Below are 23,689 nucleotides of genomic sequence, written 5' to 3'. Positions count from 1 at the left end.
TATTGCAAGTTCGACTTTTCATCTTCTAGCTCATATAAACAGAAATTGTTATAGTGATATCAATCCATTCGTCAACCAAATTTCATTATCTATAGCTATTGCAAGTCCGACATGTTTTTTTTTTTTTTTTTTTTTTTNATTTCCTACCAGTAGTACTCTTACTGTCTATTTAAAAGAAAGAACAAAAAAAGGATGAAAAATACATTTAATGAACAAATATGGAATCTGGATGTTACATTAAATACGACAGCCTCTTGGTAGATTCGGGATTCATATTTCAGAAATTTGTTCCCTTTTCTTGGTGTAGCTTTACCGACAACATCTTTTATATATATTTAAGACATTAAATTTACTTAATCACAATTAATTTTCAGAGATCTGGACGCCTCGATTATTACACAAATTCTTCCCCGAAGCTAAGCTGATTCAAACTATTATTTTAAGATGAAAAAATTAGCATAAGGTTAGACTAATTATATAATTAGGCGATCAAAACAATAATAATAATTAAGAGACTGTGTTTCTAATACCATAGAGTATTAGCGGTATCCTTCGTACGTTCTTTCTTGTTCTTTTTAATTGAAATCGTTCATTTAAAATTTAAATATGCGACTGTTGAGAGGAGGCATGGGATGATATTAAGTATTGAGTTCGGGGGGGTGCATGTGCCTTCATTTCCCTCTGTTTGCTTCTCTATATCTCTCTCATAATTCATTCAATCTTCATTTCTTTCTCTGGTCATGAACCCCATGTCCTCCATTTCTTCTTCTTCTTCTTCTCCTCAAACTCCCATTTGGGTTTACTCAAATGTGAAGCACCGGTTCTTCAATCGAATCCGAAGATTCCTCTGTTCCAAAACGCCCAACAAACCGTATGTCTCGCCCACTCATTCAATCACTACTACACCCAAAATCACAGCAACTAGTAATGAAGTTTTACAAGTTGCAGGTGCTGATTGGAACTGTAGTGGCGGAGTTAGCGGTGGTGCCGATGAATCCGCGGCGGCGTTACGAAGGACGGTGAAGAAGCTCCACTTCGGGAACTGGGAAGAGAAGGAGATTGCAGCCGACGTGATTGGAAAAATGTCTAAAGAGGACGTGAAGGTGAAGAAATTAGTGGTGGAACTAGGGGTTGTGCCGGCCTTGGTTTCAATGGTGGCGTCCGATGCCATGGGGCGGCCGGAAGTGGCTGTGAAAGCGTTACTTGAGCTTGCCAAAGGAAGCTTCGAGTAAGTCACTTAAAATCCTTCAAAATTTTCTGCTCCCTGTTTTATTACGTGCATCCATGTGTGAGTGTTCTGTATTTTACATTGAAAAACTTTCCCAGTAGTAAATAGAAATTATGGATTTCCATATCAATTTGAAGACAGAACCTTACTCAAAGACGTGCAGCAATGAGGATTTCCTCGATATTCCAAATTTGGAAAAAAGGGTATACATAAACATAGACAACCAAAAGCTCCCATATATTAATTAAAATAGAGAGAGGAAATTTTTTAAGGATATGGGTCAACTCTATATTCTGGCAAGATAGCCATGTGCTTAGTGCAGTGAAGTTTTGGATCTGTCTTAATTGAAATCAGAATCAAATGGTTAGTTTGCATCATAATAATAAAAAAGATGTTCGCTGTTAGTTTATGTAATTGTATATTGAGTTTGTGGGTTAGTCTTTTACCTGCCTCTAAAGTCTGAACCGTTGTGGCCAAAGTCAGCATTTGCCATTTGGCCTGACTTGTGTTTTTTCAAGAATCTCTTCCAAAAGTTGGACTTATTGTTCTTTGTTTGTTCTATTCTTTAGGAACAAAGCCCTCATGGTGGAGGCAGGAATCTTACACAAACTTCCAAGTGACATCCGAGCCATGGATGAATCAGCAAAGCACGATTTTGCAAGACTGTTGTTGTCACTGTCGTCTCTGATAAATTCCCATTTCACTACTGCCTTACAGACGAATGAAAATGCCATCCCATTTATTGTGGAGATTCTAGATTCAACCTCAAATTTCGAAACCCAAAAATGTTGCATTGAAACTCTGCATAACATCTCCACAGTTCTAGAAAATGTAGGGCCTCTGGTCTCAAATGGTGTGGTGCACACCCTCTTGAAAATGTCCTCATCGAAAGCCCTTTCACATAGAGCCCTCGCAGCATTGGGAAACTTGGTGGTGACTTCACAAGGAAAGAAGGCTATGGAGAGCAGTCCAATGGTCCCGGATGCCCTCATAGAGATTATGACATGGGAGGACAAACCAAAATCTATCGAGTTTTCCGCTTATATCTTAATGATATTGGCTCATCAGAGCTCAGAACAGAGAGAGAAGATGGCGAAGTCGGGTATTGTTGCAGTGCTTCTTGAAGTGGCATTACTAGGCAGTCCATTGGCTCAAAAGAGGGCACACAAGCTGTTACAATGGTTTAAGAATGAGAAGCAAGGAAAAGTGGATCCACATTCTGGGCCACAGACGGGTAGAATAGTGATTGGGTCGCCTGTAAATCAGAGAGAGGCTCAGGAAGGGAGGAACATGATGAAGAATTTGGTGACACAGAGCTTGTACAAGAATATGGAGTTGATTACTGGACGGGCCAATGTGGGAGATCCAGCAAATCTCAAGAGATTGGTCATTAGCACCAGTTCTAAAAGTTTACCTTTTTAATCTCTGATGTTAACTCCTGTGCTCCATAATTTTTTCATCAGAAGCACAAAAATACCCCAACATAGCAGAAGAAAGCGAGCATCTTCTAGTGAAGCAAGAAATGAATTTTCAGAAAGGGCTCTCATTTTTGTTGTACAGCTTTGATCATGTGGAAAAATAAAGAAGAGATAAGAATTTTTTTTGTTCCATTATTATAAGAATAGAGCTTTCATAAACTCGACTCGAGTTTTCAATCTATTGCTCTTCTTGTTCTCGTGAAATTTGGTATAGTTTTCAATCTATACACCAGAAGTTTAAATGTCAATGACAATTGCATTTTAATATAATAAACTACAGAGTAGGCTCAAACAAGAACAATTTTAGAGAGAAACTGATACGATTCAGATTTCAGACCTAAACATTAATGACGAGAAGGCCTAACATTAGATGAGAAACAACAAACCTGAAGCATCAGTGTATATATTCCAGTTCAGAGGAGATTTTCAAATGAGCAATGGGAAAGTATGAATCACATAAGCTAGTCCAATCCAGTAATTTGCAATCCAGTAATTTGAATTTAACATTGATAATCTGAGTTAAGGAACATTCAAATGAATCAATAACAAAGCATAATATAATATAATGAGCTATCTTGAGCAGTCATTCGAAGAGTGAATTAGACAACATTGCCTAATTTACCTTAGAAATAGTTAAAGCGAGAAAAGCTTAAGCACGCTTTCCGCTGCTAGGGTTGGACTTTGTGCAGAGAACCTTTCTACCCTTGGCACGTCTGCGCTTTAGAACAGCTCTACCATTGGTGGTTCGCATTCGTCGGCGAAAGCCATGAGTCCGAGCTAAGGATTTACGCGACCTGTTTCTTTTGGTCTGACATAATGCAGCCTTTCCAGCCCTAACCACTAAGCTCCGACGCTTTCCTTGTCCGACCCCAATTTTAGGACTCCAATCCAAACCCAACGACAAGCCTGCAAATGAGTAGTTCTTTCCCATAAAGTTAATGTTACAAAATCTATATCAACAGAACTAACTACCGCTAGAGAAGCGCCGCAATGTTGCAGGAAGCGGGGCATAGTCTTTCCCCTCAACAAGTAAAACACAACGGATAATTCACTCACAATTCGGTTACCGGAAAGAATAAAAAGGAAAATACAAGAGAATTCATAACAAATCGAATGCAAGCATGAAGTTATCAAACCCAACGACCTTGAACGTATACAATTCGAAATGCAAGGGCCCTAGAAAGTAATAAACGCACAATACAGCAAATAAATACTTCAGCGAACTACTTCCTATAAACTCCATTACATTGGCAAATGAGGAAGCAATAATGCGAAATCATTAAATCACTCGAACTAATTCATAAATTGGAGTGAAAGAATCCCTCACCTGAGAAAGATGATTTACACGAAAGGGAGGAAGAAGGAAGAAACGAACAATGAAGCAGTCCAGGACGGGCAGAAGCGTTGTTTGCGGTATTTAGAGATATGGAGGAACTTCTAGAACCAGTGGAGAATACAAGTGAAGCTGAAGGAACGCGGACGGTCGAAACACATAGGGACGAAATTACCGATATCGCTGCCATTGTTAGACTGACTGTGTTTCCCCCTTTCAGCTAATTTTGGTTCGGAGGAAGAAGGAGCCTTATCCTGATATGGTTGTTCTGATCGCGTCGGGTTTCTCACGATCCCTTATTACGACCGCACCCGAACAGGCCCAATTCAAGATCCATATGGGCTCTTTAAAGCCCATCATATCTTGAAAGCCCATCACTCATTAGCTTCACACGTGTGTATATTTAAAAGGGAAAAATAAAAAACCACTTTTAACCATCAACTTCATTCATATCCAGGTTATATTATTTGTGAGCATAAGTAAGAACCAACTCATTCATCTTACAGAATTATGAATAACAAAAAATATCAACACATATTTATAATTATCCTCGGTAATATAAGATGTAATTTCAGTCACAAAAATAAAGTTTGATTAATCTAGAAAGAAGATCTCATAAACAAAGTCGACGGATAGCAACAAAACGTCACAATGAATAATCTAGAAGGTAATTCAACTAGACCAACTTGATGTGATAATACTTTACCTCTTTTCTATATCTACAGAGAGAGACGAAGAAAGCAACTATTGGACAATTTATGGCACCATGCCTGAGAAATTTATGATGATGTTGGAAACTTTAAAAGCTATTTGTGATTAAGAAATATAGGATAATTTTTGTGTTCATAGCCATAAGGATCAGAGCTGAGTGGTTGAATATACCTAATATGTACTCTAATATTTCAATATGAAGCAGAGAACAATATTTTTATATTAATTTAATGATGATGTGTAAAAAGATTAATACAAGCGGACTAAGAATTATATAATGGAGGGGAGGGTGAACATCATTGGGTAAATATGATAGTTGTGATGAGTAATAGATGTTTGGCGAAACACGCCTGAAAAGCATACAAGTGTGTTCTTTTGTGAAATATTCTGTGCAGTTTGATTGAAAATAAAGGAAGGAGTAGGCTCACCAAATTGCACTCGTAAGTGGGCCTCCAGCTTCAAATGAAGACAGCTACACTAGCCCACCAGCAGCAGCAGCAGCAGCCTTATTTGAAATGATAGCAGATTGACCATTTTTAGAGGATAATTAGTTACACATTTGTTTGCCTAATTCTAAATCTTAATTTTGAACAACCTGTGGGGAACCCACAACTTTAATCAACTTTCTAACACCAAATTACTACTAACTTAACCAAACATTGATTGTGTTCCTTAAGCTTGTTCATTGATGAGCATGACCAATTAGGAGGCTCCAATCATTCATAATCACCCACCCACCCTCTTTTCTTCCTTTATATCCAAACTCTACACAAACAGATCTTTATTTTATATGGGAATATTTTTAAATTTTACTGTTAATTCATTCTCAATTGAAAATCCTGTTTTCCGTCGCTATTAATTAAGATAAAGACTTTTTTAGAGCAGTGCAAATGGGTCAACACTCGATTTAAGGAGTGATGCAGTTATTACGCGCAGTGCTATAAAACCCACTTAGGCAAAGTGCTAAGACAGCAATAAATTCATCAATGGAGGCCTAAACTTCTTGTGAAACTCGAATATTAATTGAAAAACTGATGAACAAAATAAAATTTTAAAAAATTAATTATGAAATAAAAGTTTGAGAATTGCATGCGACCTAACTCGGTCTGTGTTTGGAAGGTTGTTTGGGAGGTGGGGCTGGCGGCTCAGAGCCTCAGACCCATTTTTTTCGTACGATCCTTGTCTTTAAAGCTCATAAATTATAAGCTCTTCATTTAAATTTTTATGTTTATTGCAAAATTTTAATTCCTTACGTCAGTATTTATAAAAATCACTGTAATTCCAATTCTCAACTTATTTATATATATATATATATAAAAAGGGTCGTTATCTTAATTTCTTTTTGACTTTCATACCTATGAAAGCAAAAGAATAGCCCCAAGTTAATCGTGTGGTGCTCACTTTACCATAATTAATTCCTACGTAGCTGTAATAAAGTACATTCTACGTTATTTAATTTCATAAATATAATTTATTAGATAAAACATAAGATATAATTCAAGGCTCAAACAATATTAAATGTTAAAAAAAATGAGAGAAAGTAGAAGAAATAGAAGCTGGATTTTTGTTGAAGAAGCACACTCCATCCAAAATGAGGGTAATAATAAAAAAGAGCCTCTTAACTTATCCAGTAAGGATATCTTTTGATTTGAATATGTGATAAAAGTTTATCATACATAAGAACATCAACATAGCTTTAGCAACACGTTAGGCTGATGGGACATACTTGATTCCACCAAATCATTCAAACTCATTTTGATCCTAACTTTGGAATCCTGTAATACATGTAATTGCATTGATATATTATATGGATATTTGAATGAAGAAACTAAAAGGTAGAATAAAAAAATAAGAAATAAAGTTTGGTAGTTAGATAACCAAAACATCATTGAGCCATGTGCATCATTGCTTGGTGGGTAATATGCTATGGCCCTCGATGTGCAAACCAGCGCACTGCAACTCACTCTCAATTTCAACTCCCACAATTGTATTTGCTTCATCAATCCAGCCAAGATAATTCAATTCCCAGCTCATGGAATAAAGTTTTAAAAGATTTAAATAATAGTAATGATAATGATAATGATAATGATAATGATAATAATCAGGCTTTTCTCTTGTTTGTCTCTATATAGACCCACTTGCTTCTTTCTATTCTATTTCTATTCCCCAAAGCTCCCCTCCCTTTCTTTTCAGTCAGAGCCCAAAATCTGAGATGGGTTTTCGATTCAGAGCTCTGTCTCTCCTGCTTTTACAACTTCTGTTTCTCTTTTTGCTTGGAGCTGCTAAAGCTGAGGATTTCTATAACATAAGCAATATGGGAAGTAGCAAGCAAGGGAGGGGGTGCAATTTGTTCCAAGGCAAATGGGTTTTTGATCCTTCTTTGCCTCTTTATGAATCTTCAAACTGTCCATTCATAGACCCTGAGTTTAACTGCCAAAAGTATGGCAGACCAGATCGATCTTACCTCAAGTACACTTGGAAACCTGACTTCTGTGATCTTCCAAGGTACTACTCCTCCATTCTTTTCTTTCCTTCTTGTAAGGTTTTCCATTTTTAGCCAATCCTGCTCTCCTTGCAAATGTCAAGCTTCCTTCTCTGAAAATGTGGGAGCAAAATCAAAGCAGCTATCTCTGTCTGTCTAAGAAAATGTGTTCATTTCTTTGAAGGTTTAATGGGTTGGAGCTTCTGAGTAGGTGGAGAGGGAAGAGGATAATGTTTGTAGGCGACTCACTGAGTCTGAACATGTGGCAATCCTTGACATGTATGATCCTAGCGTCGGCACCAAAAGCCAAAATCTCCATAGTCAGGAGGGAATCACTCTCTACTGTGATTTTCGAGGCGAGTTCTTTCCCCTTTTTCTTTTTCTCCAATTTTCTGTTTCAAAATCTCCCACTTCACAGTATACTAATTGTCTGCTTGCTTTATTCTCTATTCTTTATTCACTTTTTCAAAAGCTGTTTTTCGGGTTCTCCTGCAAGAGTACAAAACAAATAATATCACAAAACCATATGCAAACAATGATAACATTAATAATAATAATAATAATAAACACGAATAATAACTTTCTGTTCAATAATTTATAATAATATACCTAACCAATGAAGAAGAGGGAACAATCTGGTGTGTGCAGGAGTATCGAGTAAGCTTGCTTCTTCACAGAACGCCCTACCTTGTGGACGTAGTGAGAGAGAAGGTTGGACGAGTACTAAAGCTTGATTCCATTGAAGGAGGCAATGTGTGGAAGGGAATGGACGTGCTCATATTCAACTCTTGGCACTGGTGGACCCACACTGGAAGATCCCAAGCGTAAGATCAACCTCTTTTTTTTCTTCATCATGCTGATGTGGTTGGTGATGGTAAGGTAAAATCTGACGGTTGCGAGTGCTGTTGCTCAGGTGGGATTATGTGCAAGTAGGAAATGCAGTGAAGAAAGATATGGATCGTCTGGAGGCCTTCTATCAAGGGCTGACCACCTGGGCAAGATGGGTGGACATGAATGTTGATCCAAGCAAAACCAGAGTCATTTTCCAGGGAATCTCCCCCACTCATTATGAGTAAGTAAAAATCACGCCTGTCATCGGAGGTCTGTAAAAGTGTATACATGAAAATGGAAATTGACATGCAAATCACTTTTCATCTGCCGACGAAAAACAATGTCCTACTTATGTCTGCCTATTTAATGCATTGCTATTCCTCCTTTTCTTTTTAACTATTTTGCTGTTGAGCAGTAATTTTCACACCAGAAAACTACGTTAGTTATACCTGCTCAACTAGTTTCTGCAGAATTTAAGAATATAACTTTGTTTTTCTTTCTCAACTGGAAAAATTGATGTTAATACTTTTTACCAGGGGAAAGGATTGGAACCAACCAAGGAGGAGTTGCAATGGAGAAAGCGTACCGCTCTCAGGGTCACTGTATCCAGCAGGGGCGCCACCCGCGGTGGAAATTGTGAAGAGAGTGCTGAGTAGAATAAGGAAGCCCGTTTTCTTGCTGGACATCACAACGTTGTCGCAACTCCGGAAAGATGCACATCCCTCTACTTACAGCGGGGAAGGCGGAGGAACAGATTGCAGCCACTGGTGCCTTCCCGGCTTGCCCGACACTTGGAACCAGCTTCTCTATGCAGTTTTTACCATGTGAAGGCCAAGCCTGAAACACTTGGGGTTCTTTTCGTCTCTGCAATTCCTCACAGGAAGTGTTAGAAGAAAGAACTTCATTCATTTAATTAACCACCTTAACGGGAATTGGAAGAAAAAAAAAATGTAATGGCAACAAAGCAATTGTACAAAGTAATTGATGATTTTATTTGTTGCCGTTTCAGAAAATTGTTTCAAATCGATAAGGAAAGAATACAAGTGATATGGTATCAAGATGGCATCTTGCTTGGTATTAAACTGGAATAAAGTACTCTATTGCACATCTTTAAGATATGGGTCCGATTGAATCATTCCACGAACTGGATAAGGTCAGTTCGTTTAATGATCATAGATGTTGATAACCAAAAAATGAGTTTGAAACAGTATATTGCAGAACGTTGAAACCAAGAAATACTAAAATTGAGCGATTAATCGAGCCCAGAAATAACCCTGCGGTTCTAGCAATATCTCCAAGGAAACTGAAACATCAAGCATAACTAACTGTATGGTTACAATCAAAGATGACTGATAAATAATCCTCAAGGTCTTCGAAAGGAATATAAGGCAACAAGAATTAGTAGCCAACATATACGGCGGCATTTACTATGTAACAGTCATCATTTTTGTCTCCCATTTCTTCCACATGCACACCACTGGAGCATATTAAGCCACCATCGACAACCTCAACATTCAGAATCTTCCCACTGCAGTAAATCAAATGATGGAAAGAGTCAATAATCTTCCGAAAACGATAGTTTAGAGGTGTTCACTATCATCCGTGGGAGATAATGTTAGTCAATTCAAACAATCTTTCTTATTAACATGGTATTTCAAAATAACTGGTTCCAAGAGTACTAAATCGAAATAGCAGACCAACAGAAAAGCAAGCAACAGGGTAGTTAATCATGATTCGCACAGAAAAATAAAATTTGAAGCCAAATTGATGAAGTTAGTTACTAGACTACTGATCAACTTCTACATGTTTGTACAATCCACCCACTCTGGAGGTTACAGCACAAGTAGCTCAGAAGAATTTGGAAAAGACTAAAAGGATATTGTGGTGGCGAACCCAGAGGACAAAGAAAGGAGCATTTAGCTTGACAGATTATCAGGGCAAGATGAAGCAGCTCTCAGAGAATCTTGGCATGATTGGAAAAGGAATCTAAACCTCAGACTTCATCATCTCTGTTACAGGCTTATAGCTGGCTTAGGGGCTGAATACACTCCTATCAGATCAATCTAAGAGACAGAACTTATTTGGCAGAGCCTAGAATTAAAATGATAATAATAAATAACCTAGATCCCAAGCAAGTATCTAGTCCTTTAAAACTGAGAAATGACATATGAGTGCCTAGGGCCCTCGATTAGAAAAGAACCTAGTAAGCATCTCTATTTTGAGTCTTTGACATGTGATAAGAACGAACAGTTCGGAGATTAAGGATTATTTATATCATCTTGGCCCACCAACAGAGAATCCTCACAGCCTCAATCCCTCTGCTGTCTATCTCCTCAAAAAACTTCAAGTGATCAAGTCAGCCGAGGTTAAGTATAGAAAGTCTGTTGATAGCCATAACATTAGTAAAAGGCTTGGAACTAAAGTAATTGAGCATAAATAACGCCTCTTTGAATTGAGAGAACAGGAGGACATTTTGACTAGAAAAAATTTAAAGATGTATCATGTATGCAAACCGAACAAGGCCTTGCAAAGTCTAAAACAAGCTCCAAGAGATTAGCTCTAACAGTTCAGAACAATTGTTCATAGTTGGGTGCCTTCATCAACTCTAAATCACGCTCTTCCCTACTTGTGTTCGAGGTATTACTCTTGTCTATGTTCTTACATATTAATCACACGAACTAACCAAAACAAGGGTAAAAGGGTTCCTTACAGAATTTGTTCAAATATTTTTCCTTGAAAGATGCATCTGGAATTAACCTATAGTGAGGTGAAAGCTTGTCACGCTTAATTTTTGATAAGCAAGGAACCAGAAATTGTAAACATGGATTGAAAAGTGATCCAATAACTTTCAGTGCAATAGGGGCCCTGCAGGACTTAACATGTATGGGACTGAAAATTCTTTGCAGTGTAAATAAATTAAGGCAACACTTGCAAATCCTCATCACTTAACCTCAAGGCTCAAGCTGCCTACAAATATTACGTTCTACAGAGAAGCTTGGAGTGATTGAAACACCCACAAGTTCGGGTGGGGGAGGGGCATTAAAGCAAGCCACGAACCAGCACAGCATCTTAATCTAATCGGCCTTCTTCTACAGTTGAGCAGCCAAACCAAATCTTTGCTGCAGCTTCTGTTGCTTTTGGATTATTACATTTGCCTTTGTGCCTAGTTACTGTCCCATCCCCTGTCTGCTAGGTTATTTTGCAAAGATAGCTTGGCTAGTAGTTTAACTTATTCATCCCATTGTCAGGATATGAACTGTGTTTGTATACCCTCTCTGCTAGGTTACTAATGAGCTGACCTCAAACACAAGGTGTAGCCCTTAACAGCTACATACTATCAATAAAAAGGTGTAGCTTGACACAAGAAAGAGTGCTCTGTGTTTTCCCCCAAAAAAATATAGTCATCAAACTAATAGTTCAGCACTCACTATGGAAAGACGGACTTGACTTTTTCAACATCCAAGGATTGTTGAAGAGACTGTGGAACTCCAAGTTTGATCTGTAGTTTCATCTCGCCAAATGAGACTCCAGGAATGGAACCTACATTACACCTTGTCATTAGTCCCCATTAAGATATTAAACATAAAGAAATTAGCAGCATTCTTCAACATAAACTTAATTTGCAGAAGGCAGAAGTCCATAAGAATGAGATTCCGAATTTGAAAATAAATCCAGAACAGTGTCATGACTACTCAAATAAAACAAGATCCATATATATGTAAATGAAAGTAGTTTATAGGAGGTAGAGTGCACTGATTCAAGCATTACCAACCAAAATAAACAGAAAGCACACGAACAGCCTATTATGGAGTAAGGAAAGACTACATAGCTTAAATTCTAATGTTAAATCAAAGCTGCCAAGAACAAGGAGCTTAATTCAGGAACTCATATCTCCTGTCACATGATTAATTAAGCAGATAACAAATAGCGCGAGGATACGAAATCCACTGAGACATGCCTCTGCGGAATGCTGGAATCGAATTGGAGCATATGGCATCCCTACAGGCTCGCATCGCAGCAGCCGTGATATCTTGACTGTGGCAAAAGAGAATACACTCGTTAATCTCCTTTTCTCTCTGAAAACGAGTTTGTAATTGTATTCCCGAAATTAACACTTGTAAGTATAAAAATAAAAAGAGCTGAGAATTCACCCATGTTGATCGTAGCCAACACCCATCTCGACAAACAAGAGCTTCATGGGCGGAGCTGTGCTGCTAACAGGAGCAGATTGTGCACCTTGCTCGACCTCCATGGACGACGCAGCAGCAGCTTAGACAAGGCGAAAAACTCGAGGGCAGATCAAATGCGCAGAAGATGAAGGATGATTATTGGAATGAAGGTAAGAATGAAACCTGAAATCACCCAATGAACTGGCAGCTGACGCGTTGCCAAATGCGTAAGAAAGCTACAAATCCAAGTCCACTGTCCAAACGGATTTACAAGGATTACCCTAAATTTGATATTAGAATATTATATTATATTTCATTTATTTTTTAATTTAATTTTTATATAGTTTCAATATTTTAAGATTTTACACATATACATTAATTTTTTAAAAAAATTAATTCATTGTCACTAATTTTCTTGGCTATTAAAATTAATATAAAAAATCTTACATCATATTAGTTAAATTGATAAAAACTTGAAGTGTAAATCATATTCTGATATATATTTATTTATTTGTCACTCTACACTCAACAGATGATTTTATGAATAAATTAGAGCAAAGTTAACTTATTTAAAAATAAGAATAAGAATAAGAATAAGAATACATGAGGGAAGAAGAATATTATAAAGAACACCCTTCATTCAGCATCAACCAGTCAACAGTTGCCGATGTTTTCAGAGGACGACGACAGAGCATATATAAAGAGGAAAAGGTTGAAAGTTGAATGCATATGAACGAAGAAAATGGCCTGGCCTCCCTCCCCCTTCCTTTTTCCCATATAATTAATAATAATAATATCACCTCACTTCAGTTCATTTGCTTTTTAAATGAATAAATTGGAGTTCCATCCCAACAAAGCCGCCGCCGCTGCCATTAATATTCACAAACATGATCTTTACACCCAAAAAACAGAGCCCTCTGAAGCTGAGATTGCTGCAGATTAACAAGTTGTAGGCCTGTTGCTACTGCATACGTACTTATGTTGCTGGTTTTGGCATTGTACGTGACATGAACTTGCCTTGTCTCTCAGCTCTTGAAATGCCCTCATTGTTTCCACATCAAACCCTCCAGCAAACTGCACATAATAAGAAGTTTATGACGAAGTTAACCACAGAATTTAATTGATGTCAATAAGGAGACGGGGTCCCCTTAAAATTACCTGATGCACACGGAAAGCAAATCGAACGCCTCGAACAATCAACTCTTCTTCTTCAGGTCCACCGCCCACTGTTTCAAGCTCTGCGGATACCCTTTTCATGTACTTCATTGCTAATTTTACAGAGACAAGCTTGATCTGTGACACATTAATTGAGTCAGATCAGACCCATTTCATTTCAACCCAATAACTTAACTAATACCACGTGAACGTATTAAACAATACCCAACTTGGCTCCTACTGGACCACCATCATACCATATTTTGAACGCAAACCATAAGTACTTCTAACATTCGTTAATGTACTCTCTCTTTCTAAAACAATGCATTCCGGAGCTTCCAAGGGCTGCTTAGTTGAGTTATAAAATGCATGAATACTACTTATTATCGAACAACTCCCAGTATGCTTATTCATTCTAAAGAAACTTATAAAAAGAATCAATTTTTGCATATAGCAAACAAGAAGAATCTGATTCTCTTGCTAGCCCCATAATTTAAGAGAGCCATATATAAAGCAGACAAGAAGGTGAAGTTTGGAAATCTGGGAATTCCCATGTGCGCGTGCAGGCAAAGGGTAGAGGAAAATAAGGCAAAATCAAAACATCCTTTTTGTCATCTTCTTAACTATTCTCCATATTTATATTACATTACGCTGTAGAGTTTGTCAGAGTTATTTCCCTGTCTCTCCCACAACGGATCCACCATTAAAAGGGACCACACCTAAATGGATCAACAACTTAATTATTTTAATTGATCAGAGCAGTCATCTGTTCTTGGATACTCCTACCCACCAGCCCAACTAAGCTACAAGAATTAAACTATATTTGTTTAATTTGGAGAGAGATGGGGGATTTACCTGACTCACAATTCCACTATCAAGCATCCATTCCACTGGAATTTGAAATGCTTTGTATCTCTTGGTTGCAGATTCACGCATTCTAGACAGATTGTATACTCCATGCTCCAACCTGTTGCGCATAAAGAACAGACACTAAGAAACGAAACTAAAAGAGTAAAGGTGAAAATCAATTAGTAAGATGGTGAATACTTTTCAAGCAAAGCTTGCATCTTCTTGAGAGCCGAACCACAGGGCTGGCGGGCATCACCACGAAAGGATGACGCTTCGGCTTCCAGCTTCTTTAGATCACAATAGCCAAATGCAGCCTCACGTAGAGCATCGGCCTTCTGCTCCGGCCACTGGAAGTGTTTAAGCACGGCTCTTTCATCCACCAGATATGAGAGCTCATCATCCAACCATTTCACAAATGGCACAACGTCCTCAATGTCAGTAAATGAAGCATTTTCAACTTCTTTGATCAAGAACCTTATGAAATCCCCTTGAGTCTCTACATCCGTCTTTATCTGCAAGTAACATGGGGGATTGATTGTTCATGAGAATCATAGTAAAAACAAAACCCAAAAAGAATAATAGTTAAAGTAACTTTTTTTTTTTTTTTTCTTCAACACATAGATGTTGGAGTTGATATTACTCAAAATCAATCTTTATTTGGCATTGGCTTCAAACAAAATTAATTCTCTATGATTAGCTTTCGCTTTGTTTAGCCTTTGCTTTTCTTTTCTTTTATTTTCTTTTCTATTTTGTATTTGAAAAACAAGAGGGGGAAGAAGGCCAAGGGTACATTTGAATTACTTAACCTCCAAAAAGAAAAAGCCATGTGAATGGAGTAAACATTTCAACTTGAAATTACAGAATTGCCAGTCTTGAGAGGAAAAAAAAAGCGATTAGATAATAAAATCCAAATAAATATTCATCAACTATTTTTTATTTAGGTACTAACCCCTATCAAAATTATATTTGAAATTATAAAACTGAATTTTTGTTCCATGATGCAATCTAATCAATGCAAATAATTTTGTTGGTCAAAATTAAAAAATTTGAGATAATGTTTTTTTTACTTTAATAATAAAAACTAAATAAATCATTTATTCAAAAGAAAGAGAGATAAAATAATAATAATAATAATAAGAAACAGAGTTGTTTTTTTATTTCTGGAAATCATGAATTCGGCGCGGAATTCATGAATCCCGGCCGGAATTTGGCTGGATTCTTGAATTTCAGCTGGAGTTTATAAATTTCGATTGAAATTTGTCCGGAGTTCATTGGAAATTCACATTATCTAGAAGTTAAAATACTAATTTAAAAAGAAAAAAAAAAGGGTTCGTTCATCCAAAACCAAAAAATATAAGAGACATTTTCTACAATAATCCAAAAAATTTGAGGACTAGTCAATTCTCACTGACAAAAGGCTCAGCATAGTGGCATAATCGTAAATTAAACACCTGAAAAAATTAAGACAGAGTACATGACCGGTGACTTACAGCGAGTAAGTGGGTGGACCGGTTCTCGATCTCTCCGATCATGTCACGAGCATTGGCGGAGGACGGCGGTTCCGTAACACCGGAGCCGAGTTCTCGCCGAGAATCCCTCCGCATTAATGAGTGATAGAACTCCACAACCTCCGGTATTCGTCGCACCTTCGCCGGCGTCGGCCTCTTACCCTTGGGAGGCGGTGGAGGAGGAGGCGGAGCCGACTTCGAAGGTGGAGGAGGAGGCGGCGGTGGCGTTGGCTTGGTTGGGACAGGGGGTGGGGCTGGGATCTTTTTCTCAGCGTCACCAGAAGAGCCAGTTGATGAGGAGGAGGAGGAAGAAGTGGCAGAAGAAGAGGAGGAGGAAGAAGGTTTGGGAGGAGGTTTTGGAACCCTAGGTATTCGCGATTTTATGCTAGATAGAGTGGACTCGGCGAGTTCTTCAGAATTACTTCGCGAGTGTCTCGGTCTCTCGGTTTCAACCTCTTCTTTCTTCGCCTCTGGTTGTTCAACCTTATGATTGTCTTGAGTAACAACAGTATCCGAAAACTTGGTCGGTCTTTTCAGGCTCCTGATTAGGTTAGATTTTCCCGAGACCTCCATTAATCCCTGGAACCTCTGCGACGCCGAAAGCTCGTCGTTCTCCAAAATAAGCTCCATTCTGCGTCGATCCAACGCCATTTTCTTCAGCTCCGCGATTTCACCTTCCATTGCTTTTACTCTCTCTTGACTCTCTCTCCTCTGTTCCTCAACACTCTGTTTAACCTCCTCCACTTCAACTCTTAATCTCTCATTCTCCGCCTCCAAGAACAGTATCCGCTTAGACGCTCTTTCAATCTCCGCATCCTTGGTAGCGATCTCGTTCTCAAGCATCGGAACAATGGCGACAGATTCCTTCAACAGCTTGTGCTCCAATAGGTCAGTCTTCAATCGCGCCTCTCTGTCACGCAACTCCTCGACCAACTGGAGGAGCTCCGTCACGTCAGGCAGTCGAGGCTGAACCTGAGCAGAAGAGCGCGGGAAATACACACCAAACGAGCGGGAGAAGACAGTTTTCTGAGAAATTTTACCGGAGCTCGGAGAAGGCTGTGCCGGGGTGGATGGCTTCGGTGAACTCTCAACCTTTCTACTCGCCGGAGACTTCTGCAGCCCCATTGCGAGCTTCACCTTCCCAGCTACCATTTCGAAGCTCTCTCTCTCGCTCTGTCTGTATCTCTCTGAGCTTCGGGGTAAGGAGGTCGGGACTGAGGTTTTACAGTCCTCCAATTTTCAATCTACTTTAGAGTGTGAACGAAACGTCCTTGTCTTCGTGTCATCTGAGAGAGAAAGCGAATAAGAGAGGGAGAGAGATAGAGAAAGTTGGAGTTTGTGTAAATAAAAAATTTCAGAATTGTTAAAAGGAAAAAGTAAGTAACAGAGAACGTTTGGGTTTGGGTGGGAGAAGCGACGAAGACAACAGACGCAAGAGGGCAATGGCGTCGATCACGAGGAACGGTCGTATTTCCCTGGATCTCATTCGCCAATTTGAAAAAGAAAAAAAAGGGAAAAAGAAAATACAAGAAAATAAGAAAAAGGAACTAAACAATCGCGGCGAGTATGTAAAACTACTCTACTCGCTTTGCGGCCCTGACAAGTACATGCGTGATGGAAGGGGAAGGAATCAAGCAGTGAAGAGAGGAGATGAGTGAGTCGTTGGAGTTGAGGGCGCGTGGGATTTGAGGGTGGGGCAGCCACCGGAGTAATAAAAAGTTCACAAACTAGTACAAACCCCCTCCCCCTTCCAACGGTCAGCTAAATAATTTTCCAACCAATTATTTTTATAATATTTTTGCCCCTTTCAGGTTTGAATTTATTAAATAATTCCTGCCTCTCTCTATCTCTGCTTCCAGCCCCAGTAGAGTTAGAGTTGTTTCATCAAATTTATTTCTCTAGTAAAATATTTCATGCAAACATATATGAAGACTCACAATAAGATTTATACTTTAATTTCGCAACTAAAAAACTATATATTATAAATAATATATTTACTAATCTAACCTAAATGGAAAGCAATGTAAACCCACTTTGTATACAACATACCAACCCTTTTCAATTCTAAACCTAAAAACAAAATAAAATTTGGACAACTATTATTTTACACCATTAAATACATACTTCCATAAATTATTTAATAGAGAGTGGTTAAATTTTGGCATTAATATAAAGTTAGCACAAAAATGCATAGTGGAGGCGTAGTGTATACTGAAGAACAAGGGAGTGGATTCAACTTTATAATAAAAGCTACTTAAATTAATGCACAAAATCATTTTGTTAATTTCATTCATCTTTTCTTTGCTTTGAATAGTTTTGGTAACTTGCCTTCTTACTAAAATTTTCATCATTGCCAATTAAAACCCTCCCACTAATTATTAATTAAGCTGTTTAAGATCTCTTTTTTTTTCTTCCTTTTCCACACAACTTTTACTCATTCTTTACCAACCCATTCTACTTCTAAAAAAGGAGGGAGGAAGGAAAAAGATGAATAACTGAATTAATAAAGGTGTCAAGTTTGTGTTAGAAATCAGACTGGTATGATATTCTCAACTTTGAGTGTAAGCTCTCATAGTTTTGCTTTGAGCTTCCCTAAGAGGCCTCATACTAATGGAGATGGTATTACTCACTTATAAACACGTGATCTTCCACTAAATTAACCAACGTGGGACTCACTCCCAATAATCTTTAACCGTATGAGCGGTTGTATGTCAAAAAAAAAAAAAAAAAAAAAAAAAAAAAAAAAAAAAAAAAAAAAAAAAAAAAAAANAAAAAAAAAAAAAGAAAACTTCTAAAATTAATCAACTAAATAATCTATTCTACTACACGTGTACATATACACACATGCCCTCATCTACCACGTACCAACCAAAACATCGCAATCTCGAAGGGCCAAATATGACAACAAGCAACTATCAGTCTCAAGGAGAAAGAAAGTGTAAGAGTCTAATTTCACTACTAGCCAATATTGTCAATTTTGATTTGTTACTTATTGTGGTCAACCTCTCAATTTTAAAGTGTTCTGTTAGAAAGAGGTTTTCATAGCTTTGTAAGTATTGTTTAGTTCTTCTCTCTCACTAATATGAGTTATCACAATCTACAAAAAAGAAAAAAAGAGCTAAATATTCATTTTAAGAGCGTGGAAACCTCTTTTTAACACACGCGTTTTAAAACTGTGAGACTAATGACGATACGTAGCGAGTCAAAATGAACTAGTGTCAACCAAACTTGTGAATAGATCAAAAGTTTATTAATTAAGAAAGGGAGAAATGGGAATTGCTTGAAAAGATTGTTATGGATGATGCATCATTTGCCCTCCCTATTCAATGCCTCAACACTGACCACTAACTAACTTACCGCACACCCCCCACGTCCGGTGTTATCATTTTCACACATTACCGAGCCAAGGCTTAGCTAGCCCTCTCATTTATCGAAAGATAGCATTTGCAAAAACTGAAATGGTTCATATATCAATTTTCTGATGTACGCTATGCTTGTTGTAGTTGTTGTAAAGGAACAGGGATCCGTGAACTTGGAAGTAAAGGATTACCAAATGCACATCGGGAAACAGCATTATACTAATTTCAGAATTGCTTTATAACATTGTGACATTAAAAGCCATCCAAAAGTGAAGAAATGGGTTATTCTTGGAATTTAAATCCAATGACACAATTGTGGGTATGTTTGGCGGTGTATTCATGAAAGAAGCAAGGAGATGAGGGGAGAGGTAGTGGTAGCGGCAGCATGTGAGGAAAGCTAGCATGAAAGGGAATGCCACAAACATACAATTAATATCTACGTATTTCTACATTTTATGCAATGTGCGTGGTCCTTACTTATTCTCCTCCAAATGCCAAATGTTGATTGTTGGGTGCAGCGGCATGGTCGCCAATGCCAAATCTTCCACACCCCTTCAAATTTCTCCTCATCTCTCCCATTTAGGCTTAGGATATTAGGGTCTTTCTTTCAAATTAATATGAATCCATTTGATCCCAAGCCTATTACTTTTCAATTGTGCCACCAAACTTGGACATCACACAATAAGAATAATTCAGCTATATTTTTGTTTTCTTGTATGAATGGCTAAAATGGTATCAGACATCGAGACATTAAAAAAGCTAGACCCAGCTACGTTGTTTTCTCATGCCCTGCCACCTTCTCTTTTATCCATTGCCTGATTTCATCTTCGACTTATGACTTCTTCTAATGGACTTTAAACATGATTACTCTTAGTGGTCTCTATCCATTTATGTACCTTTTCTTTACTTGAGCGTCACAAATTTTGTATCATATGCTAACCTTCCTCAAGAATAATAGTTTAGAGTATATCTCCTCCACGGTAAGGATTAACAAATTTATGATTAAGGATTAGCAAATTTATGATTTGGGAAAAGAGGATCCGTGTGAGGTAAGTTTGAATAGAAAGATGTAATGCCAAAAAGCAAGTCTGGCAAGAAAAAGAGAGAAGAGGATAGGGCCATGCTGCTCATAGTATTGCACTAAATGCCATAGCCAAAGCCATCAATGCTCTTTCCTTCCACCCCCTCTCCTCCATTTCATTTCCCAATACAACCTTTTACCATCCCTCTTTCCCTTTCTTCATCCATTTCTTCTCTTCATTTTTTGAATTTTGAATCCCTTTCCCTCTTTCACTCCCACTCTCCACATCACATCTTTATTGTTTATTTCATTTATTATACAAGTGACTGACTTTTTACTTCAATTATATGTTATTAATATTTTTGTTTTTTATTCAAAACAAAAAAAAAAAAAAAAAAATTCTTTCTTTCTAAAATTGTTTTTTTTCTAAAAGTCAAATTTAAGTTGATTGACTTACTAAAAGGCGAGAGTAAATATTTGGGGCGGATGGGTACGGGGGCAGAAGTAATATGGGCTTTGTTATGGATGCAGACCCAACATCAGGAAATCTAGTGGGGCATGCAGCAAAGGAGAAGGAGCAATTCGGGTGGGCGATCAGGGTTTTAAGATTGAACTGTAGGATTAGTGTTTTCTTGCTTTATGCCATTTTCCATTGAAAAGCAACGCAAAGACAGGGAAAGTGGAGGTGGCAATACTTGCCTTGACAAGCTCGCAACCACCTTGGCCACCAGTCTATGACTTCAAAGCCAAGCATATCTTTGCCGATGTTCATCTTTTAACTAACCTCAAATATAATAAAAGGCTTTGGGAATCCAAAATCCAAGTGGTTTAGATACATACAAATAAATTCTTAAAGCAAAACCCATATCCAATTTTGCAATCTATGCTCATCTCATTCACATCAAATTTGGAATAGCAAAATGAATTGCAATTCGCAGAGAAGAGTGGGAATCAAATGTGGAAGAAAGCTGGTAGTGTGGGGATGTTTTGGTAACAAAAAAAAGTCCAAAACGACGATGGATAAGCGCAGCAGCTCGGGCAACAATACCGGGAAGAACAATTGGCGACAATTAATTGGGTCAAACAATTGGGAAGGCCTTTTGGAACCACTACAAATCGAGCTCCGACGCTACATATTGCACTACGGACAAATGGCGCAGGCAACCTACGACACATTCAACACCGAGAAGGCCTCGAAATTCGCGGGAAGCAGTCGGTATTCGAAGCAAGATTTCTTCGCCAAAGTCGGGTTAGAAAAGGGGAACCCATTCAAATACAGAGTGACCAAATTTTTGTACGCAACTTCGCAAGTGAAGGTGCCGGACGCTTTCATTGTGAGGCCGTTGTCGAGGGAGGCTTGGAGCAAAGAATCGAATTGGATTGGGTACGTGGCGGTGGCGACCGACGAAGGGGCGGCGGAATTGGGGCGGAGAGATATTGTGATTGCTTGGAGAGGCACTGTGAGAAGCTTGGAGTGGATTGATGATATGGAGTTTGTTTTGACGTCGGCTCCCCAAATCTTTGGGCAGTCCAGCGATGTCAGGGTCCATCAGGGTTGGTATTCTATTTACACTTCCGATGATCGCCGTTCTCCCTTTACCAAGACCAGCGTCAGAAACCAGGCAAGTTGTCCTTCCGCTAACGAGATGATATTACTCATTTATACACCCATTCATTTCCTAAAGTATCCGATGTGGGATTCTATCCCACATTAGAAAATTACATTAACAAAAATAAATAATAAATTGGGATTAATTTCAAAAATATTTATTTTAGCACAGACTATGAGATCCCAAATTTGATTTGATTTCTATGAGTGACTCAGTTCATCATTACACACTCACCAGGTTCTCAGCGAGGTGAAAAGGCTGGTAGAGCAGTACAAGGACGAAGAGATTAGCATAATCACAACGGGACACAGCCTTGGCGCAGCAATAGCCACGCTAAACGCCGTAGACATAGTAGCAAACGGACTCAACATTCCAGGCAGCAGGCAGCCAAAGGCAGCGCCAATTCCAGTGACGTCCTTCGTTTTCGCCAGCCCCAGAGTGGGGGATTCAGATTTCAAAAGGGCATTCTCGGAACTCAAAGATATACACGTTTTACGAGTGAAAAACGCAATGGACGTTGTCCCAAATTACCCAATTATCGGTTACTCGGACGTGGGCGAGGAGCTGGAAATCGACACTCGAAAATCGAAGTACTTGAAGAGCCCAGGGAGCTTGAGTAGTTGGCATAATTTGGAGGGCTACCTGCATGGAGTGGCAGGAACGCAGGGGAGTAAAGGAGGGTTTAAGCTGGAGATTGAGAGGGACATTGCGTTGGTTAATAAGAGCCTGGATGCGTTGAAAGAGGAGCATCTCGTGCCAGTGGCTTGGCGATGTTTGCAGAATAAGGGTATGGTTCAACAGAGTGATGGGTCTTGGAAATTGATGGATAACGAGGAGGAACATGAATTTTGATCCTTTATTTGTTGTTGGTCATTAACTATTCATTTTGCTTCATTTCTTTCATTTGGATTTCTTTTACTTTATGTATAATTAATGCATCATTTCTCTCAAAATGAAGCAATTATTGTTCATAGCCCCATTGGAAATAAATATTTAAAGATTTATTATTATTATTATTATCGTCATCATCATACACATTTAGTTTGACCAAATCTTAAGAAGCCAACGTATGCTTTAAAAATTACTCCACCATTATTTCATTACAAACAACCAAACCCTCTTTTTAATTTCTTATTTCATTTCCTTCCGTTCCTAACGCACACACCGTTGGTAGATATTATCAATTTTAGCTCGTTACGTATCGCCGTAAGCATCACGATTTTAAAACTCATCTACTAGGGAGAGGTTTCTACAACACCCTTATAAACAATATTTCGTTCTCCTCTACAAACCGACGCCGATATAATTTGTAATAGTACAAACTCACTGCTAATAGATATTGTTCGATTTGACTTGTTATGTATTGTCATCAACCTCACGATTTTAAAATGCGTCTACTGGGGAAACGTTTCCACACTCTCATAAAGAATGTTTCGTTCCCCTTTTTAACAAATGTGGAATCTCACATTTGAAACGGCATACTGCTGTCCTAATTGTTTAGGGTGGAATAGTTGAATATTATGGTATAATGAGAGATATAGTGGCATATGGTTGACCTTCAAATTCAACAACAGCATTATGGAGTTATAAGTATATCATTATCTTGTTTCAAATACGTTGCATAGTTTGAATTACAAATGATATGCCCATGAAGAGCTTCTATCCACTTTTGTTGACCAACTGGTTCATCTGGGCTGGCCCCCTCAAGCTGCAGCCATGGAATTTCATCCCAACTTGCTCATTAAAATAATAACAAAACCAAAGCCTCCAATATCTTCTCTTTCAAACTCATCCATTCAACTCCACCACCATTATTTTCTTCTTTCTTCTTTCTTCTTTTTTGATTATAAGCACTTGCCAATAATGGAAATGCATATGTCGACATGTCGTCATAACATGTTCCTTGCACCATTCTCTAATATGAAGATGGAGAAATTCATTGTTAATTTCATGAT

The 23,689-nt window shown here is 38.2% G+C and overlaps 6 protein-coding genes across 6 annotated transcripts; 3 read left to right on the top strand and 3 right to left on the bottom strand.

Moving 5' to 3' along the window:
- Positions 1–660: 660 nt before the first annotated feature.
- Positions 661–2,910, top strand: LOC111781124. The gene is made up of 2 exons (XM_023661568.1): positions 661–1,228; positions 1,798–2,910. The coding sequence occupies exons 1-2, from the start codon at positions 741–743 to the stop codon at positions 2,648–2,650; spliced, it is 1,341 nt and encodes a 446-aa protein (XP_023517336.1). The 5' UTR covers positions 661–740; the 3' UTR covers positions 2,651–2,910.
- A 244-nt stretch (positions 2,911–3,154) lies between these two features.
- On the bottom strand, positions 3,155–4,314 carry LOC111781126 (50S ribosomal protein L34, chloroplastic-like). Its single transcript, XM_023661570.1, has 2 exons — positions 4,034–4,314; positions 3,155–3,612 (listed from the first exon to the last, which is right to left on the bottom strand). Exons 1-2 carry the CDS (start codon positions 4,227–4,229, stop codon positions 3,356–3,358), a joined length of 453 nt encoding a protein of 150 aa, XP_023517338.1. The 5' UTR covers positions 4,230–4,314; the 3' UTR covers positions 3,155–3,355.
- A 2,129-nt stretch (positions 4,315–6,443) lies between these two features.
- On the top strand, positions 6,444–9,121 carry LOC111781125 (protein trichome birefringence-like 38). The gene is made up of 5 exons (XM_023661569.1): positions 6,444–7,255; positions 7,417–7,588; positions 7,881–8,056; positions 8,146–8,304; positions 8,600–9,121. Exons 1-5 carry the CDS (start codon positions 6,963–6,965, stop codon positions 8,889–8,891), a joined length of 1,092 nt encoding a protein of 363 aa, XP_023517337.1. The 5' UTR covers positions 6,444–6,962; the 3' UTR covers positions 8,892–9,121.
- A 154-nt stretch (positions 9,122–9,275) lies between these two features.
- Positions 9,276–12,503, bottom strand: LOC111781127. The gene is made up of 4 exons (XM_023661571.1): positions 12,215–12,503; positions 12,022–12,098; positions 11,492–11,603; positions 9,276–9,591 (listed from the first exon to the last, which is right to left on the bottom strand). Exons 1-4 carry the CDS (start codon positions 12,313–12,315, stop codon positions 9,462–9,464), a joined length of 420 nt encoding a protein of 139 aa, XP_023517339.1. The 5' UTR covers positions 12,316–12,503; the 3' UTR covers positions 9,276–9,461.
- Positions 12,504–12,820: 317 nt separating this feature from the next.
- Positions 12,821–17,210, bottom strand: LOC111781932 (protein CHUP1, chloroplastic). Its single transcript, XM_023662672.1, has 5 exons — positions 15,727–17,210; positions 14,435–14,748; positions 14,243–14,354; positions 13,391–13,525; positions 12,821–13,306 (listed from the first exon to the last, which is right to left on the bottom strand). The coding sequence occupies exons 1-5, from the start codon at positions 16,894–16,896 to the stop codon at positions 13,172–13,174; spliced, it is 1,866 nt and encodes a 621-aa protein (XP_023518440.1). The 5' UTR covers positions 16,897–17,210; the 3' UTR covers positions 12,821–13,171.
- A 3,732-nt stretch (positions 17,211–20,942) lies between these two features.
- On the top strand, positions 20,943–22,741 carry LOC111781855 (phospholipase A1-IIgamma). Its single transcript, XM_023662573.1, has 2 exons — positions 20,943–21,746; positions 21,972–22,741. Exons 1-2 carry the CDS (start codon positions 21,045–21,047, stop codon positions 22,584–22,586), a joined length of 1,317 nt encoding a protein of 438 aa, XP_023518341.1. The 5' UTR covers positions 20,943–21,044; the 3' UTR covers positions 22,587–22,741.
- Positions 22,742–23,689: the final 948 nt, after the last annotated feature.

Source organism: Cucurbita pepo, chromosome LG19 (genome assembly GCF_002806865.2).
Source record: "Cucurbita pepo subsp. pepo cultivar mu-cu-16 chromosome LG19, ASM280686v2, whole genome shotgun sequence".
Classification (NCBI taxonomy): domain Eukaryota; kingdom Viridiplantae; phylum Streptophyta; class Magnoliopsida; order Cucurbitales; family Cucurbitaceae; genus Cucurbita; species Cucurbita pepo.
The sequence above is the reverse complement of the archived record's forward strand: the minus strand, read 5'-3'. Positions and strand labels throughout refer to the sequence as shown.

Excerpts from the sequence above, each read along its gene's own strand:
- LOC111781855 (XM_023662573.1), top strand. The coding sequence starts at position 21,045 with ATGAATTGCAATTCGCAGAGAAGAGTGGGAATCAAATGTGGAAGAAAG. Across the intron at positions 21,747-21,971 it reads AGACCAGCGTCAGAAACCAG|GTTCTCAGCGAGGTGAAAAG; the intron begins GCAAGTTGTCCT and ends CACACTCACCAG.
- LOC111781125 (XM_023661569.1), top strand. The coding sequence starts at position 6,963 with ATGGGTTTTCGATTCAGAGCTCTGTCTCTCCTGCTTTTACAACTTCTG. Across the intron at positions 7,256-7,416 it reads GACTTCTGTGATCTTCCAAG|GTTTAATGGGTTGGAGCTTC; the intron begins GTACTACTCCTC and ends ATTTCTTTGAAG. Across the intron at positions 8,057-8,145 it reads CACACTGGAAGATCCCAAGC|GTGGGATTATGTGCAAGTAG; the intron begins GTAAGATCAACC and ends GCTGTTGCTCAG.
- LOC111781932 (XM_023662672.1), bottom strand. The coding sequence starts at position 16,896 with ATGGTAGCTGGGAAGGTGAAGCTCGCAATGGGGCTGCAGAAGTCTCCG. Across the intron at positions 14,355-14,434 it reads ATGCAAGCTTTGCTTGAAAA|GTTGGAGCATGGAGTATACA; the intron begins GTATTCACCATC and ends TATGCGCAACAG. Across the intron at positions 13,307-13,390 it reads TTGCTTTCCGTGTGCATCAG|TTTGCTGGAGGGTTTGATGT; the intron begins GTAATTTTAAGG and ends TATTATGTGCAG.
- LOC111781124 (XM_023661568.1), top strand. The coding sequence starts at position 741 with ATGAACCCCATGTCCTCCATTTCTTCTTCTTCTTCTTCTCCTCAAACT. Across the intron at positions 1,229-1,797 it reads CTTGCCAAAGGAAGCTTCGA|GAACAAAGCCCTCATGGTGG; the intron begins GTAAGTCACTTA and ends TCTATTCTTTAG.
- LOC111781126 (XM_023661570.1), bottom strand. The coding sequence starts at position 4,229 with ATGGCAGCGATATCGGTAATTTCGTCCCTATGTGTTTCGACCGTCCGC. Across the intron at positions 3,613-4,033 it reads GTGTAAATCATCTTTCTCAG|GCTTGTCGTTGGGTTTGGAT; the intron begins GTGAGGGATTCT and ends ACTCATTTGCAG.
- LOC111781127 (XM_023661571.1), bottom strand. The coding sequence starts at position 12,315 with ATGGAGGTCGAGCAAGGTGCACAATCTGCTCCTGTTAGCAGCACAGCT. Across the intron at positions 11,604-12,021 it reads GATTCCAGCATTCCGCAGAG|GTTCCATTCCTGGAGTCTCA; the intron begins GCATGTCTCAGT and ends GGTGTAATGTAG. Across the intron at positions 9,592-11,491 it reads GTCAAGTCCGTCTTTCCATA|TGGGAAGATTCTGAATGTTG; the intron begins GTGAGTGCTGAA and ends GATTTACTGCAG.